General features: G+C 45.4%; 1 protein-coding gene across 2 annotated transcripts in view; it reads right to left on the bottom strand.

The window, feature by feature from the left end:
* Positions 1–19,653, bottom strand: part of LOC126353949 (protein FAM166B-like) — a 286,117-nt gene that overhangs the window by 20,830 nt on the left and 245,634 nt on the right. For both annotated transcript variants that reach the window (XM_050003243.1, XM_050003244.1), the window contains exon 4: positions 14,096–14,314. In XM_050003243.1, coding sequence (XP_049859200.1) covers positions 14,096–14,314 — 219 coding nt within the window. The remainder of the gene's footprint in view (positions 1–14,095; positions 14,315–19,653) is intronic.

Below are 19,653 nucleotides of genomic sequence, written 5' to 3'. Positions count from 1 at the left end.
GTAAACCTCAAACACACACACACGCGCACACACACACACACACACACAAACACACACACACACACACACACACACACACACACACACACACACACACACACACACACTACTAAACGCACGACTAACACAGTCGGAAAATCGAGCCGTACTTAACGCCAGATTGAGGGCAAACAGGTAAGGAGTGAACCGCTGTCAATATCATATATTGTAACAAGACACATAGCGCATAACGTCGACATTTGCACTGTCGTGCTCTGTTTTCAGTGGAATATAGATACAAAATGCTGTGTCGTCCGAACAAGACACAGCCAGGGCAAAAACACTACAGGCGCAAAAATGTGAGCTGATGCAGTGCCATAGAGACTCGCCTCTTGCGCGCCGCGGGTGGTGCTGAGGATGAAGATATCGACTTCGCCTCTGCCAACTGCCGCCCGAGTACAATCCGTTAATGACCGGACAACAGACAGAAGCCTGCTCGGGCTACAGAAGAGCAGTTCTCGCCCAGTTGGATATAGATCACCGTCCAGGGATGACTTTAGACAGGGAAAGTTGTTTAGTGAACTCTTAGAAGTGAACAGACAGTAGTTGTCAACTGCATTTGCTACGTACTGTGAAGTATTATTTGCTGAGAGCCTTTTTCATGTTATATTACTAGCAGTGCTCCAGACTTCATTATTCAGCCAGTCACAAAGATAAGTAAACCTCTTAACTCCGCTGAGTGACTGTTACTACTTTGTAGAAGTTACCTGACCCTGAGGCAGGGGGAAATTGCCTTAGCGGTGTCCTGCGCCAGATGCCGTTTCACGAAGTTACAAACTCGGCCTACCGTAACAACAGTGGCAACTGGGCCTCCATAGAAGTAGCGACGAGGCCTTTACAAAACTGTCGACGAGGATCAGGACCGAGTCTGGATGTAAGTCAAGGGGGAGGGGGGGGGGTTGGGGAATGGAATATCACTTAACGAAAGGAGAGTTTGGGTCCTCTAGCGACAAATTGGTAAAATTTAGTGTTGTTTGAAGTAGTTTTTGGTAACTGTTTTGGAGCTCAGGGTAAAAAATGTGTTTTACTAAATAATAAGACGCATATTTTAAGTTTAATGATATTTACTGGTTTGGATAGTAAACTATTTTCCACTCTTATTCTTTTGTTAAAATGTGTTTAAAATACTTTGTAACCTATACTGCTCCATAATTATTAAAGAAGATGATGTAATCTGTTGGAGTAATATATTCGCTGATTTCTGAAGTCATTTTATCCAGTGTAACATGATACTCCAGGGGGGAAGATCGGCGGCTATAGCCCCCATAGCCCCCCCCCCCCCCCTTGCCACCGCCCCTGACGAGGGTTTACAAAACAAAGTCAACTGAGAAACAAACCAAAGAAAATACAATGATTCTGTACGAGCCGCTCTGCTGCCAGAGACATTGGGTCCCTCACACCAAAACACTCACAATGTATCTCCGAACAGCCTCTGAAAGCTCGTTGGAGTTGTGGTTCAACCTGTATAATAACGCCACCGTTATCGTTAAGTAAGATCCATATGTCCTTTTTACTTACTCATCAACTGTAATGGTGTACTTACTCATCAACTGTAATGGTGCTGTACTCGAGGATCGGGATTTGTATTCTTGAGGACGGGGTTTTAGACTTCATCTGGCCATATACCTGTAGTTATCTGTGATTTTCTTAAATCACTTAAGGAAACTGTCGGTATGGTACCTTTGAACGAGGATGGCCTATTTATTTCCCGATCCTCTCCGATGCGAGTTTCAATCTCTAATAATCTTGACATCGATAGGGCATTAAACCTCAGTCTTCATTCCTCCTTTTGTCTGATATCTGACCTAATGTACGTGTCTCATTTCTTTTCAGCCACGTATTAGGGGAGATATTGGGTAAAAAATTTTCAAATGGGCATGCAGGTGTTTAAAAAAAGGATCACATTTCCCTACAGGAGCTAGTCATGGTCAAAACTAGAAGAAAAGTGCCAATATATGTTGAGATATGGGTTGTTTAGTTGTGACGAGTAATGTGCGGTATTTGAAACAGGATTCACATGAGGTGGCCCAGCACATTACCACAACACACAAGAGTGGGCTGATGCAAATCCTCGAGCAATAATAGAGGTGGAGTATCAGGATCACTTCAGCATCAATGTATAGTCAGAAATTGTCGGCGACACACACACACACACACACACACACACACACACACACACACACACACTTATAAGGTCATACACTTAACCAAGCAGATTAGCAGGTGCTAAGTATCACCTGTTGATGCATGGCGGATTATCAGCGCTATTTGAGAACGTTACTCTTTTTGAAAAACAATGACCGTGGTTTACTCATGTTGGGACGGCACCCCACTTTCAATGGAACGTTTTCGACGATACGTCAACGCAACATTTCATGAGCACTGGATTAGTCTAGAAGCCGGCCAGAGTGGCCGTGCGGTTCTAGGCGCTACAGTCTGGAGCATAGCGACCTCTACGGTCGCAGGTTCGAATCCTGCCTCGGGCCATGGATGTGTGTGATGTCCTTAGGTTAGTTAGGTTTAATTAGTTCTAAGTTCTAGGCGACTGATGACCTCAGAAGTTAAGTCGCATAGTGCTCAGAGCCTTTTTTTAGTCGAGAAGGTCCTGTAGCTTGGCCTCACCGTTCGCTGGGCTTTAATCTATAATAAAAGTTGAAGAAATGAATTAAAAATTTAATTATGTAATGACTGACTGAAGCTTTTAATTGTCTCCATAGCTAGAAATCAGTGTGTACACTGTCCCGTCGACGACGTATAGACGTTACAGGAGCGTCTGACCAGTGGATGTAATACCATCCGAATGGAGCCAGGTGCATTTGAGAGTGACTCACAGGGTCAGCCACGGCGTGAAAAATTTCACGTGTGCACAATGAGGTGCACGAGTGCGATATGAGGCTCGGCTTGTGACGGCACCAATCTGTACGTCTTTGCTTTGCTCTGACCTTCTCGATACAGTGCAACATTTCATTTAGCAGTGCGATGTGACGCTATTTCTTGTGGCATTTGGAGCGGTATTTTTCGATCAGCACGATATTCTTCAGTTCGGCAGAAACAGTGTCAGTATTTTTCGCTATTTGTTCGTGGTGTAATAGTAGTTCACAGGTTCAGTGGCGGTTTGCACAAAAAGAGACTAAGCGATCTATCGTTACAAGCCTTTAAAAAGAGAAGGATGTGAATTCTCAGTATCTATTTTGCAGTCGCATAATTGTTGGGTCCTGCATATTTGTTATGGTTTGGGATTGCAACAGCATGTACAAAGAAATTATAGATGTTGTTGACTAGAAAAGAGCAAAAATTACGATTGACATCGTTTTATACATTAAGAAGCACTTTGTGCATAATTTGCAGTGATGAAATTACTGGTAGAAATAGTATATTTGCTTACGTGCAAATTATTATACCGTCACTTCCAACAGTTTTTGATGGAATTGAATAAGTGTACGTATACGTTATATACTACTGCGACTTGCGTTGGTCAAGGCAAGTGGCATGCTTGGTAGGATTTTTCGAATTAAGATCCGCTATAGTTTAATTTCTAATGCAAAAAGGAAAGCATAAATGAAAATTAGAAAGTCTGCAATGGATTGCAAATCTCTCATCTTCAAGTGGACATTACTGCACATTGCCCACAATACGATGTAGCAGTGTGAGAAACTATTTGCTTCTGATTTCGTGAAGACGTTTTAAAGACAAAATCGGGTTGTGGTAGGAACAACTTCTGACAAAAAACAACGTTTGTTTTTGTATGCACAATGACGTTAAAAAATACGCGAATTTTGAAAAATTCATTGTGGCATTGAAAGAATTACAGGAACAGTAATATAAGTATTATAAGTATTTCGAGGAGACTGTGTGAGTCTTACGACTACATCGTCTTTATAGCTGTTTTCGAGACCGTCTGCCGTTTCAGTTGACAGCGCCCCTGAACATGGGCGGATGGAATTTATCTGCAGTGGAATTCTCGTTAAAAATACAGTTTCTTTTACGTTAAAATTGTCCAGACTTGTACGTCGTTTTCCTTAGGAATATTTCCCACGTCACCAGAATGAGATTGCATAGACGATACAATGTTTCAATCAACATATGAACGTTTAAGTCTCTTTTCAATTGTGGAAGTAAGTCACGATTAAACGGTAACCTGGGTGAGTAAATCTATGGAATTACCTACCTCTGCCCGTATAGTGACAGTTTGTACCAGATATAGATTTTTACGTCTTCATCGCGTCAAAATTAAACAATAATGAAAATATCTTGTGTTTGTGACCTGCATTGTTGAGAAATACGAACCAAGCCACTTGCAAGCCGTGCAACGTTTCTAACGGGACGCTAATCATTACACATTCGACCCCCCCCCTCCCTCTCTCTCTCTCTCTCTCTCTCTCTCTCTCTCTCTCTCTCTCTCTCTCTCTCTCTCTCTCTTCTGAGATACTTTTAACAAAGCAGGTGGATTCCATGTAACTTATGTTTTTCTACCCTCCTTTTTTCAATTATTTTCAATAGTGTTGTTTTCATGACAAGTGCACAATATCTACAAACGTCAAATATTGACACAGGGGTTTCTAACTTAACTTTGGTATTTGTTACAATCCTTTGGCTATCAGGAGTCAATGAGTGAGTAGGTTAGCTGAAAACTGTGTTAATGACAAACACCAATAATTTTCGTATATTATCATTGTTCATATGTAAACATACGAGACCAATTGCTAACTTTCAGATAAAGAAGAACGAAAAATCAGTAAGTGAAGTATTCATACAGCTAATGATGAAAATATGTTAGTAACTTTTGCTCTCATTGACTTTCAGAGTAATGTAGTCATAGATAAAATTTTGTTACTGACGTAGAATACCATATTCTGGTAAAGTAGACGGTTTAAGTAAAGTGATTATTGTTCTATCTAGAAGTTCACATTCAGAAGAGTCTGCCTCCACTATTCAGTTAATTGCAAATTTAAATTTTTAATTATAATTTGTAAAATGCCAATTAACAGCAATAAATAAATTTAGCTCTAATTACTGGAAATTTATAAAATGAACATGTCAGAAGCCACTTTAGTCTGCGGAAGGTTATGAAACGAGTTAAGATCTGTGTCCAAAAATGTACTGCAGATTACTTCATCAGATGTCGTCTGAGTAGTATGTGGTTAACCGATTATCTGTGCACAAACTATGGTATATACCAGGCAATACCTGACCATTAACCATTAGGTCGTTCAACAGCAAACTACAGTTAGTGTTTGGACTGTTACTTCATTGTAGACTATCACTGAGAATAGGCTACCGAGATCTTATTTATACAAGTAAACATTACTAGGTTACACACCGTGGCGTGGTAGTGGGGGAAACTGTGCATTTGAGTGAAAGTTACCTGCACACATGCAGGATTCTTGGTCGTCTCTGGGCCACAGGATGTGTCAGGATTTGTGATAACGACATGCAGCACAGCCTATAGTGTGGACTACTTTTAACAGAAAGATGTAAATGAGAGGAGCCCTTCGTCCATATTCCAACACGTATTTATTTCCAGACATACAAGACATTCTTTTCTAATTCTGATTAACAGTAGCTCCTGCACGAATAGGTGACAATTTTTTAAAACACCTTGTATTGAGGAGGAGATCTCCATTTCTCGCATCTACCTTCCGACGGAATGAAATCTAAAAAAACTTTCGTGGGAACCAGTATATTGGAGCTATTTTGAATTTAATTCTGCAACAATACGTCTCAGACCAAACGGCCTAGTATGTGTGTGTTCACGTGTGCAACATAATGACTTCGACGAATTGCTGAAATTGTGCAGTACACCAACCCCCTCAGTTCATTACACCTAAACAATACACAGCGTAAGGTAGGTGGGTTGGTTGGTTGGTTGGTTTAATGATTAAACTACGAAGTCTTCAGTCCCTCCTACCTGGAACAAGCAAGCCAACAATACTACAGAACATAGAATAACTAGTCCGCGAAACGAAAGGCAAGGAAATCCCAAGGTCTACCGAAAGTCACCATGGCCTAGAGAAAGGAACAAAAGAAGAAAAAGGAGAAAAGGAAGGTTGGGTGCGCCGTCCAGAAGCATTCAAGAGGCCCTCAAAGACAGTGCGTTGGGGGACATGCCCCCATCTCTTATCAGAACTACCCTTTCAAGCAGAAAAAAGTAAAGACAGGATGAGAGAAACAAGAACAAGTCAGACAGCACACGAGAAGGGGGAAGAAGAGCAAAAGAATGGTGCAGACCACCAAGCCCAGACAGTCATTGCCCAGTCACTCAGAGGAGGCAACAGGGCATCCTGCCAACCAATGGGCAGACAAGGCTGAGATGTCCTCTCCTAAAGAGAACGATAAAAAAAACCTACACAAATAAAGTGTAAAACTGGGTTAGCAGCTGGGGCACCACCACTAACGCTAGGAGGTAACTAGTGATAAGCCCACAGCAGGGTGGCTTGGTTAGGACTGTCCAGCAAAATGTGGACCTCTGTCAAAAGCACACAACAGTAACAGAAGTGGTCACCATGAGTCTGCCAAGTATGGCCAATGCGGAGCTGGCAAAGGACGATGGAGTCATTATGAGAGGACCACATGGAGGACCTCCACGAATTTTTTGCTGCCTCCATTGCCATAATTTGTTCGATAGACTGAAGAGTACGCTTTTATGTATTCCAAATTCTTAGAACTTGACAGCGTAATACCGACCGGAAATTGGTTACAGAATACCAATTTCAAGAGATGGCTTGCCAGGAGCCAATTTGGCCAGTCTTGGCAGCGGACCACTGAGTATCTACGTCGTATATGGGCATAAAGGGAATCCTGGGTAGTCAGGACCAAGGCAAGGCGAGGGTAACACTAGTCAACAGCGTGTGAATTGCTCAGAGTGTCACTACAGATGAGGAAAGAGTCACTGCTGCAGGAACTGATATGCTGAAGAGCATGATGGATGGCTGCAACTCCACAACGAAAGCACTGCAGCCATCTGGCAACGAGCAGAGTTCATTACATCCTGCATGAGCGCAGGCAAAACCAGTGTGACCGCCAACCATTGAACCATTAGTATAGATTACTTCAGAACCCTAGAGCATGCTTGGAATGGAGAAGAACTGACAACTGAGGGCCTCCTGTGGATCCTAGACTTTTTGATCTTGAGATAAGACAGCTGTGGAAGAGGATTGCTCCACAGAGGTGTATGTGAGCTGGCCTGGAGAAGAGATGGTAGATGGGAAAGCTGGAGTTGAGCAAAAGGGGACTGCATATAATGGCGATCACAACCCTCAGACCTGGGCCGCCATTACAGAAGAGGGATCTCTGTATTTGGAAAGAGGATATGGTAGTTTGAGCGCTTTGGAGAGCAGCGGATGCTTAATGCATAATCAATAAACTGTTGTGGGTGCACAACTTGCATTGATGAATTCCCTGCCTTCACTAAGAAGTTGATGATGTGAGTAACATGAAAGGCGCCAGCTGCCAGTTGTATCCGATAATGGTGTATCAGGTCCAAAGGTGATCTGAGCTGCATGTGTCCCCCGTAATCTGTATGCTTTGTAGAGTTGAAGCAGAGTAGAGCAGTCCGTGCCTCAGTTGCTATTGTTGAGGCATTGGAAAGCAATGAGGTGCGACGAACATGTTTGCTTTAGCTGATGGAGATGGGGAAGCCGTGTCAACCAGGCATCAGAGACCAGTCCCAAAAAACGATGAGAGTCCACCACATTGAGGGACTAGGCATCAAGTTACAGGTCCAGACGGGGGCGCACTTTGTGGCAACAGCAGAAATGCGTAATACAGGTCTTGGCAGCCGAAAAATGGAAGTATTGAGCGAGGGCCCAAGATTACACTATGTACTACTCCCTGCAGTCTGTATTCAGCGGTACCCATCGTGATGAACAAAAATAAACGCAAAGGTGATAAGCATAGAAGAGGGCGACACTGTGGGTTCCACAGCCTCTACCAGGCCATCGATAGCCTCTAAAAAGAGACACATTCAAAACAGAACCCTGCAAACGCCATTCTCCTGCAGATGGGAGGTGCTATGGGAGGCGCCAATCTGTACCTGAAAAATGTAACATTAAAGGAAGTACCAGATAAAATCTGGAAGTAGGCTGTGGAGGCCCCACTCATCTAAGGCGTCAAGAATGAAGTGGTACCCTGTGGCATCATAAGCTTGCTGCAGATCGTAGAAGACTGCAGCAAGGTGTTGACACAAAGCAAAATCTGTTTGGGTTACAGATTCCAGGTGGACTAAATTATTTGCAGTAGAACAGCCTTGGCGAAAACCACCCTAGGTCGAAGCCAAAAGATCCCAGGATTTACGGATCCAATACAACCTTCGACTCACCACATTTTCAAGTAACTTGCAGAGGACATTGATTAAACTCATCGGACAACAGCTGTCAATCTGAAGAGGTGGTTTATCCAATTTCAAAAGCAGAATAACAATACTTCCTCGTCAATGGGAAAGGAACTACTACTTGCACCAGAGACGGTTAAAAAGGGCAAATTTATGACGTTGGCTAGCTACAGATAAGTGTTCAAGCATTTGGTTGTGTACCCGATCCAGTCCACGGGCCGTGTCAGAGCAGATAGCAATGGCGCTGGCGAATTCCCACTCGCTCAGTGGGGCGTCATAAGGCTCCACGCGATGTGGAACGAAATATAAAGAGAGTTGTTCCAGGTGTTTGAGAAGACAGATTGTGGGAAGATAGTTGACAGACGCTGATACCTGGGCGAAATGACATGCAAAATACCCAGCGATTGAGTCTGGTGACGATAAAACCATTCGGAGAAATTCTCAGGACATTAGCCAAAAATGCGCCTGATCTTTGCTCATATCTGTAGAGAAGTGTGTGTCCCTATGGCGGCAACAACCTTCACAAGAAATCCTTCTTTGTTGTTTATTAAGATAATTAGCCCCGGTATGGAAACATTTACAGCCCAGGAGGTCTTAAAGAGATGGATGCTGTTTGTAGTGTTGGACAACATGAAAACGCTCTTTGATAGCAGCAGAGGTACACCAAGCGATGGTTTTCAGTTGGGGAGAATCTGAGGAAAAGGGAATCGCTGATAGAATGGCATCGGTCAAATTCCATACATACTAATCAGTGCCATTGTGTGGTGGAGCAGCTGAGATGGCAGCCAAGGAAAAGGTACCCCAATCTGCATTTGTAAACGCCCATCTGGAAGCACATCCAGGCGAGTGATGGTGAAGAAAAGGTAAGACAGTTGTAAAGTGATCGCTCTTGCACAAATTATTGTGAACTTTCCAGTGAATGGAGGAGGGGACTCTAGGACTTAAGATGAAAAGAGGAATAACTGAGAAAGTGTTGTGTGCCAACCTGTAGTGAGAGTGAGCTCTAGTTTAGAGGACGCAGAATTCAAGCCCTGCCAGCTGACTTCAACAATCCTGCCCCAGTCAGTCGTCGCATTATGTCCCCATAGAGTGTTATGGTCGTTAAAATCTCCAAGGAGAAGAAAGGGGGAGGGATCTGTCAAAGGAGGGCAACAAGATCAGGAAGCTTAGGAGGCCAGCCTGGGGGGGAGATACAGATTGCATATCGTTACCAAAGAGTCAAAACTGAACGGCCACCGCTTCCAGTGCAGTTTGAAGAGGAACCCAGGAACTAATAACATTCTTGTGGATCAATGTACAAATACCACCAGAGGCTCACAAAGCCTCCGGTTCCGGCAGGACGGCTTGTAAACCATGAAGAGTCGATGAATGAGACTCTTGCAATACAACACAAGCTACAGAGAAGAGAGAAGGCAATAGACTACAATTTCAGAAGGTGACAATAGGAACCACTTCAGTTCCATTGGAGGCGAGTACAGGAGTCCAGATGGACGTCATTCAGACCAGAATCGATAACTGTGCCAAGTCAGTGTGCCACTGGTAAGGGCACAGCGATATCCATTAATGTAAGACAGGACCCTGGTTCAAAGGGAGAGGGTGACATCCTTGGGATGTCAGGGGGCCTAATCCCAAGCATGACAGATTGCGGTCCTATGGCCCCGGGTCCGATTCCTGGCTGGGTCGCAGATTTTCTCCGCTCAGGAACTGGGTGTTGCCTTCATCATCATTTCATCCCCATCTGGTGCAGACGTCGCCCAATGTAATAAGACCTGCACCAAAGCAGCCGGACCTGCCCCAAAAGGGGCCTCCCCGCCAAAACGCAAAATGCTTATATCCATCCCAAGACGTATGCTTCCTGTTATTGTCCTTTGGAGGACGAGAGGTGTGGTTGGGAAGACAACAAAATCAGAATGACATGAGCAGCCTTGAAGCCCACATAACAGGCTTCTTGTCATGGAGACACTAGGGACAGAGCTTCTAAAAGGAACTGCATCCCTGGTAAGTGCCAGGGAAGAGGGTTTCTTCTCCAAACAAGGAGAAGCAATGGTTCCATAAGGGGAGGGAACTGGAACTGCCAGGGAGGAGGGAAGGGAAGGGGTAAGGAGGGGAGAGGAGGAGGAATGGACGCTACAGCAGCAAAGGTAGACATTAAAAACACCAAGTTGAGTTTGTTGGGACAGAGTAGAATAGATGGTTGAGTTTTGAATTCCTGAATCTTCTTTTCCTTTTTGGAACTTTTCTGGCGAGTGAGGAGAATTTGGGCAAGAACAGTTCATGCACTTGGGCAGTTGGATGCAAGGACTCTCCCACATGGAGAGGGTGGTTGCAGTCACCACAGATAGGAGTCACCTCACATTGCAAAGAAATGTGACCAAAATGGAGACACCAGAAACAGCACATGGGAGGTGAGATATAGGGCTTATCACAATGGTAAACCATACCTTACTTTTACCAAAATGGGTATTACCTTCGACAGTCAGAATGAAAGTGCTGGTATCACCACAGTTGTCCTTAGAACATCTCTGGATTCGCGGTATGAAATGAATGCAGAGATGTGCCAGATTAGTCCCGAATTTCTCATCAGCATGAAATAAGAGGTCCTTATAAAAGGCAATGGGATCATATTTAAGGACTGTTCACTGGGATGTCTGCTAAGTACTAAAAGGCACAAAGCAAAGCCGACCGACAGAGAGGAAACGATTTAATCAGAAGGAACCAGATTGCATATTACTAAAGATGTCAGCTTCACCAATCTTATCTTTGGTGTGTTTGGTTAGTGGCAAAAATTTCCCTTTCAGTCCTGGAACAAACCAAATAATGGTGAGTGGGCTTTACCCCTGGGTGGTGTGCCTGGCCGTCCTCCCAGAGAGGGGCTAGGGAGGGCAAGCCCGAGAAAGCAAAAGCAGAGAGAGAACTGTTCCTATCTGAAGAGATGGCTGCATATGAGTGGCCAGAAGTATGGAGCTTAGCATGCTTCGATACCACTCACTCCAATGAGGGGCACAGCCGTCTAGCACGGTGGTCGTTGCGAGGAGTTCCAATGCCCTGTCGCGGTTGATAGAAATTAGAGTTAAAAATCAAGTAAGATATAGGCTTGGAAATTCTTGCTACAAGCGAGGCGGACGTGACTGGCCATAACTTATCTATAATGTTGACTCAGCTAACAAGAGCGGACTATGCCGCATCATGAGGCTCGAGAGCCGTCGCAAGACACAACCCTTTGACATTGGCGTACGGCCTGTTTGTCATGTAGGCCTCACGTGCTACCGCGTGACACACACGCAATGCTCAAGAGTACTGGAAACTTCTAGAACAAGTGGTGCTGGGTGCAATACCGCCATATTGTGAAGGCGGTGATGGAGCAGCAGCTCAATCGATCAGATATGGTTTAGCTGGAGTTCTGATGCTGTGAGATCGGAGTGCAGTGCTGCATAACTACGAGGAGACTTAGACTTATTTCCATGTAGTCAACACATAGTCTGGCGCTCCCGCCTCTGCTACATCGGGGCCTAAACTCGTGGAACTATGAGACGTTACACTACTAAGAACGCAGTTTGTAGACTTTGTATATAGAACTGTTTATAAACCGGACGTGCCAGGGGTGCTTCCAGTGTATGTATCCTCATTTCTGATTGCATCCAGTATACCCTGAGATCCCAGCCGAGTTCCGTATTATAACTCACCCTACAGTCCTCTTTTCACTGGAGCAGATGCACAGAAAAAAGCTCACGACCACGAGACCTACTTTGATGCGCATCCTTGCACTCCCACCGCCTCTCAGGACTCGTCAGTGGGACACGACAGCCCCAAAAGATGAGCAACCATTCCTAGGCATATGAAGTGGTGAGAACTCAAGCACCAGAAGTGTAATCCCTGTGTTGTCAGGGGGCTCAACCAGATGGGTATCTTATGGCCCCACCACATGGACTGGCAACCATGCAGGTGGCCTAATGGAGGGGACATGATAAGAGATGAGGGGGAGGGGGCCGCATGAAAAGAGATGCGGGGGAGGGGGCCGCATGAAAAGAGATGCGGGGGAGGGGGCCGCATGAAAAGAGATGCGGGGGAGGGGGCCGCATGAAAAGAGATGCGGGGGAGGGGGCCGCATGAAAAGAGATGCGGGGGAGGGGGCCGCATGAAAAGAGATGCGGGGGAGGGGGCCGCATGAAAAGAGATGCGGGGGAGGGGGCCGCATGAAAAGAGATGCGGGGGAGGGGGCCGCATGAAAAGAGATGCGGGGGAGGGGGCCGCATGAAAAGAGATGAGGGGAGGGGGCCGCATGAAAAGAGATGAGGGGGAGGGGGGGCGTGAAAAGATATGCGGGGGAGGGGGGGCGTGAAAAGAGGATGCGGGGGAGGGGGGGGGCGTGAAAAGAGATGCGGGGGAGGGGGGGCGTGAAAAGAGATGCGGGGGAGGGGGGGCGTGAAAAGATATGCGGGGGAGGGGGGGCGTGAAAAGAGGATGCGGGGGAGGGGGGGCGTGAAAAGAGATGCGGGGGAGGGGGGGCGTGAAAAGAGATGCGGGGGAGGGGGGCCGTGAAAAGAGATGAGGGGGACGGGGCCGCATGAAAAGAGATGAGGGGGACGGGGCCGCATGAAAAGAGATGAGGGGGAGGGAGCCGCATGAAAAGAGATGAGGGGGAGGGAGCCGCATGAAAAGAGATGAGGGGGAGGGAGCCGCATGAAAAGAGATGAGGGGGAGGGGGCCGCATGAAAAGAGGTGAGGGGGAGGGAGCCGCATGAAAAGAGGTGAGGGGGAGGGAGCCGCATGAAAAGAGGTGAGGGGGAGGGAGCCGCATGAAAAGAGGTGAGGGGGAGGGAGCCGCATGAAAAGAGGTGAGGGGGAGGGAGCCGCATGAAAAGAGGTGAGGGGGAGGGAGCCGCATGAAAAGAGGTGAGGGGGAGGGAGCCGCATGAAAAGAGATGAGGGGAGGGGGCCGCATGAAAAGAGATGAGGGGAGGGGGCCGCATGAAAAGAGATGAGGGGAGGGGGCCGCATGAAAAGAGATGAGGGGGAGGGCGCCGCATGAAAAGAGATGAGGGGGAGGGCGCCGCATGAAAAGAGATGAGGGGGAGGGCGCCGCATGAAAAGAGATGAGGGGGAGGGGGCCGCATGAAAAGAGATGAGGGGGAGGGGGCCGCATGAAAAGAGATGAGGGGGAGGGGGCCGCATGAAAAGAGATGAGGGGGAGGGCGCCGCATGAAAAGAGATGAGGGGGAGGGCGCCACATGAAAAGAGATGAGGGGGGGCACATGAAAAGAGATGAGAGGGGGCGCATGAAAAGAGATGAGAGGGGGCGCATGAAAAGAGATGAGAGGGGGTCACAGATGAGAAGAGATGAGATGAGGGGGGCACAGATGAGAGAGAGAGAGAGAGAGAGAGAGAGAGAGAGAGAGAGAGAGAGAGAGGAACCGACACCAGAGTCGTTAAAGAGGGAGTTTTTCCCCAGATGGGTCACACTATGCAAATAATGTACAAAGGGTTGTCAAACCCCAATGGGGACCACAAAAAAGGGAGAATAGAAATAAGACCAGTATGCTAATGAATATAGTGGAACCACAAACTGAGAAAGAGGGGTAGGCAGGAGAGGGAGCAGCTAGGATGAGAAGGAGTGGATATGGGAATCTGAATGCAGCTGGGAAGAGAATAGAGGCTGCAACAGCTCTGTGCACGCCGCTCATGTACCCACCAAAGAGCTGTGGGCACAACCTAAGGATGCAGCGTTACCTTTGTACTTGTGGTCGGCTTCGTACTGGCGAATGGCGGCGCGCACCTCGTCCCTGGAGCGGATGCAGGGCGCCTTGGGGGCGCTGCGCGACCGGTGCGCGCGGTCCCTCTCGCGGCGCGCCGCCTCCTGCGCCAGCCGCCTCGAGAACTCCGTCACGCTGTCGTCCGCCGCGCGCCGAAACGACGTCCCGTACCGGAAGTGCATGCCCGGGATGTAGCCTGCACACACAGCAGCGGCGCGCTCCAGCACTGTAGGGCATACGATACGCAACCAGGCCAGCCAGAGCACGTGGATGACGGCCGCGCTTACGAAATTTTCGTTTTGTTAACTTGCAATCTAAAAATTGCTCGGAGAAATCTACAAATTGTGAACCACTTGTCACGCAAACTGGCATTTAAGAAACTGTCGCTTTTTTATCTAAGCCACAAACGACGCGACGCGACTATGTCACAATAACATAATGATTTCGTGGATATGCTTCGTCTAAATGAAGCACTTAGTGGCAAAATGAATGGAGAGTTTCACTCGTGAGAAAGCATTAAGAGAATAGTCACATTGGAAACAACGTCCAGGGTTTGGATAAAAATGTGGAAGCACCAAAAACACAACATTACCACGCCTAATACTATGTAGGACACCTGTTGTCATTCAAAACAGCTTCCAGTCACACCGGAATGGATAAATGCAAGTCCTTAATGGGTTTCAAGGAAATCTTAAACCATTATTGCTGCCAAATAATGGCAAGTTGAGGTAACAAAGGCGGTGGTGGCTAGCGATGACGCACCCATCTCTCCAAAGCAGATAAAGGCTTAGTAATATCAAGAATTTGTGACTGCTAGCAGGGGTGATGTGGCAGTTCATCTTTGCGCTCACAAAATCAGTCTTGTACGATCCGAGCTGTGTGAACAGGAGGGCTGTTATCCCGGAACACAGGATCGCCACAGCGAACAAACATAGTACAACGGGGTGGACCTGTTCAGCCAAAATGGTCACAGAATCCTTGGCAGTAACACGACCTTGCACGAAATGGCTGCCCAAATCCGCACCGACCCTCCGTTAGTTTTCATTCCTGGACTGAAAACTCTGCCAAACATTGGAAACAGCAAGTAACAATACTCATCCGACCAAATGATTTTCTTACCTTGTTCTACAGTCCAGCTTTTATGGCTCCGGCATCATGTTTCGGGTTACGGGCATTTCCATCGCTGATTCATGGTTGTAAAATTCCAGCTCTCCCTTCAATTCCCTATATCTCGAGCGGTAGTTAAATGTGTGTTTTATGCTATTAGAATGCTTAATTATTTCATTTGTTGACTATACGAAAACCAAAATGCTTGGCCAAATATTTTTAGCATAGTGATGATTAAACGTCCGTGACGTTTCTAGATCAAAGCTATATATATGTATATGGGTATTGTAGCTAAATGATTGCTGTGTCTTCCTCAGAATCATATCCAGAAAAATTATATTTGCGAATTTATATAAGGGAACAGCAGAAAAGTTGACCAAGTTTACTTCTACTTTTCTGAAATACCTTTTCATTGCCTAGATACACTATGTGATCAAAAGTATCCGGACACCTCCCAAAATATAAGTTTTTTTCATATTAGGTGCATTGTGCTGCCAACTACTGCCAGGTACTCCATTTCAGCAACCTCAGTAGCCATTAGACATCATGAGAGAGCAGAATGCGGCGCCCCGCGAAACTCACGGACTTCGAGCGTGCTCAGGTGATTGGGTGTCACTTTTGTCATATGTGTGCACGCGAGATTTCCACACTCGCGAACATCCATAGGTCCACTGTTTCCGATGTGATAGTCAAATGGGAACATGAAGGGAGAGACGGCAGACAGTTGAAGAGCGTCGTAAAGTGTAATCGGCAGACATCTATCCAGACCATCACACAGGAATTCCAAACTGCATCAGGATCCACTGCAAGTACTATGACAGGCGGAAGGTGAGAAAATTTAGATTTCACGGTCGAGCGGCTGCTCATAAGCCACACATCACGCCGGTGAAAGCCAAACGACGCCTCGCTTGGCGTAAGGAGCGTAAATATTGGACCAGGGTGTATACGTGGACAAGGAAAAAAATTCCCCGGATTTTTCCGGGATTTTCCTGTTAAAAATACACTTTCTCCCGGATGAAAACACACTTTTTCCGCGTTATTAAGTGACAGAATATTTCCCCTCGGAACTGTAAAACTTATCAATCCTTTTGAATGGTTATTATTTTATATACGGGTGTATAAATTCCCGGCACTTTAGAAAACTAAACTCAGGGAAGAAAACCCCTTTTGGAAAATTTTTTGATGTGCAGTAACATGTACGCTGCATATTTTCGTATTACGAAACTATAAATTATAATTCCACCAAATACCGCATGTTACTTTCCGAACCAGTGTAATTGAGATTGCGATGCGCTTTCGTAAGTCAGTCATAGCTCACGTCACGTGATCTCACCAGCCGATGACAGCGGGTATTCAGATCCCAGGACACGTGATGTCAGCTAATAGCAATATCAAAAACAGCGCGGATACACAAACAGGAAAAGTTAATGTTTTAAATTAATGTACATTAGTGTTGCCACAAGAAAAGCAATGCTTTCGCATATAATATTGGTCTCTATGGTTAATAAGCTGCAAGGGAAGCTAAGCTTTCACATATGTTTATTTTTTTTGCGCGTGTTACACTTTAAGATAGATCATACATATGTTCCAGGAAATTTTTTTATCTGAGTCCACTGACTTGTCCTCAAAGTTTTCTACAAATAATTTAGCTACCACAGAGAGAGAGAGAGAGAGAGAGAGAGAGAGAGAGAGAGAGAGAGAGAGAGAGAGAGAGTTTCCCGTGGCACTATATCAATTTGCTCATAAAAACCGACATGAATGTCTGATCTTCTGGGCTCGAAATACTTCCAAATGGCTTGTCATCAAACGCTCTATGATTTAAGAAATTCATCGTACATTCTCGCACATAGTTCAACTTACGTCAAACGAAATTTACTTTGAAAGTAACGCTTTTCAAACCACCATTCCCAATATTTTCCTGCGACCATTAGAAATACATTCGTTTCAGTAGTCGCCAGATAAGAGACGCCACCACGCTTTGGCAGCTACTCTGACTCAGGAAGCCCGTATGTTCGTACGTGTAAAACATTAAAAGATCTTACATTATGCCATAAAAGAAACAAGACATCAGAGGATACTCCAAGAGCATCGGAATTTCGTGAACCATACTAAAATGGCACATTTAATGTGCATACTTAAAGAGCACATTCGTATATCCATATTCCCAAAGAAGTAGGCCTCGACCTGATATTAAGCTTTTCAGTGTGGGCTTCGGGATGTAAATTTGCTTGGAGTACCAGTACTGTATTAACTCCATTTTTGATTCTTTATTATGGCATAATGCCGTATGTGCTAGAAGATGAAAATGTGCCCTAGAAATGCAGCGAGCAGTTGAAATTAGCCTATAGTATGGAACTAAACACTTAGTTTCAAACACATTGACTTCCTTGTTTTACAAGACGATTAATGCATGACTGTCAGAAAAGTGGAAATAAAATCAAATCTGAAACTAACAACATATATTAGCCTTCCGTAATTTTGTGACTATTTTATTTCACTTGATAGCTCCTGGCCACAGAAATCCGTTTTGTTTTCATTTGACATAAGAGCAGTAAACGAAGAGGAAACAGCAAAATCACTCAATGTAAACACGGGTCACTTGGAGACTACACACATTCCTACTATAACTCAGACTGCTCTGCGCATCAGCCCCGAATCTACGATATTTCCGAACCGGGGCAATACTAAGATAGTATTCCCGGAATTCTAAAAAATACCCTGGGTTTTCCCGGATGAAAAAATTCCCGGGTTTTTCCCGCATCTCGCAGTTGTCCCGGATCGTATACACCCTGTGGACGATTGAACAGTGGAAAAACTGTTGTGTGGAATGACGAACCACGGTAAACAATGTGGCGATACGATGTTAGGGTGCGGGTATGGCGAATGCCGGTGAACATCTGCCAGGGTATGTAGTGCCAACAGTAAAATTCGGAGGCGATGGTGTTGTGGTGTTGTGATTTTCATGGATGGGGCTTGCACCCCTTGTTGTTTTGCGTGGCGCTATCACAGCACAGGTCTACATTGATGTTTTAAGCACCTTCTTGCTTCGCACTGTTAAAAAGGAATTCGGAGATGGCGATTGCATCTTTCAGCACACTCTAGCACCTGTTCATAATGGATGTTCTGTGGCGGAGGGGTTACACGACAATAACATCCCTGCAATGGACTGGGCTGCACAGAGTCCTGACCTGAATCCTATAGAACACCTTTGGGGGGGGGGGGGGGGGTTGTTTGGAACGCAGACTTCGTGCCAGGCCTCACCGACCAACATTGATACCACTCCTCAGTGCAGCAGTCCGTGAAGAATGGGCTGCCATTCCCCAAGAAACCTTCCAGTACCTGATTGAACGTATGCCTGCGGGAGTGGAAGCTGTCATCAATGCTAAGGGTGGACCAACACCATATTGAATTCCAGCATTACCGATGGAGGGCGCCACGAACTTTTAAGTCATTTTCAGTCATGTCTGGATACTTTTGATCACATAGTGTAGGCTGGCGATCTTAATTTCATTAGAAAAACCACTTTGTGAACTTTGTACAGAAAGATCCTAGATTCAGTATTATTCCATTTAGCTGCGTTTATTTCTAACAATTAGAAAACTCTTAGGATAATGAACTAACAGTTTGGTTTCCATATCCACTAGTCATGCAAGACGGTCAAATCCTATAAAAAGGATAACACTACACAACAGTTGTGGAATGTAGGCACATTTATGACGTGTATACTATATGCATAATTCCCCTGTTACAATGGTATAGGTGGACTTTCCCGTGACAGGACTATTTATTCTTTGGCGTATAGTGTTGTAAGTGAAGCAGTTGCTTAAGGTATGTAAAATCGTGTCCAAAACGGATACAAAGTGTGGTAAAAAGCTACAAGTGCGTTTCAGTGCCGAGGAAGATACATGTAATTGACAGTGTCAAAGACATGTAGCTGACTTTCTGCGCTTCGAACAAGTCTGGAGCGAATAATCCAGCTCGCTGTCAATCCATTTCATTTTGGCTGCCAACAAACCCAGGAGTTACCTATCTTTTTCAGCACAAGTTCCATGAATACTGTACGCAACCTATACGTTAACTCTTTGGTTAAAGTAACGAAACTTTCTTTAAAATTCAATCCCAGACGGCATGTGTGGACTGAATAGTTAATGTGCCTGTGGCTTCGCTTTCTGGCAGAACTTCTTATTTAACTTCTACTTTCCCGCCGGCGCAAAACGTCATGCCTGGTTCGCCCAGTGAAAAATTCTAGCTCCTGGAAAAATCCGGTTAATTATGTTTATGGCATCCTGTCCGAATTGCAGGTTGTTAATGAATTCCACGAGGAAAATAATGCAGTATTTCATTAATTACTGATCTAATTAAAAAAGGAAAATGCAAGTTGTAACACAAGAGTATTTAAGTGAGGAATTGTGTACATCTTTCGAGGAG

Source organism: Schistocerca gregaria, chromosome 3, assembly GCF_023897955.1.
Source record: "Schistocerca gregaria isolate iqSchGreg1 chromosome 3, iqSchGreg1.2, whole genome shotgun sequence".
NCBI classification, from domain to species: Eukaryota; Metazoa; Arthropoda; class Insecta; order Orthoptera; family Acrididae; genus Schistocerca; species Schistocerca gregaria.
Note: the sequence above shows the minus strand (reverse complement) of the source record. Positions and strands in the feature narration are given on the sequence as shown.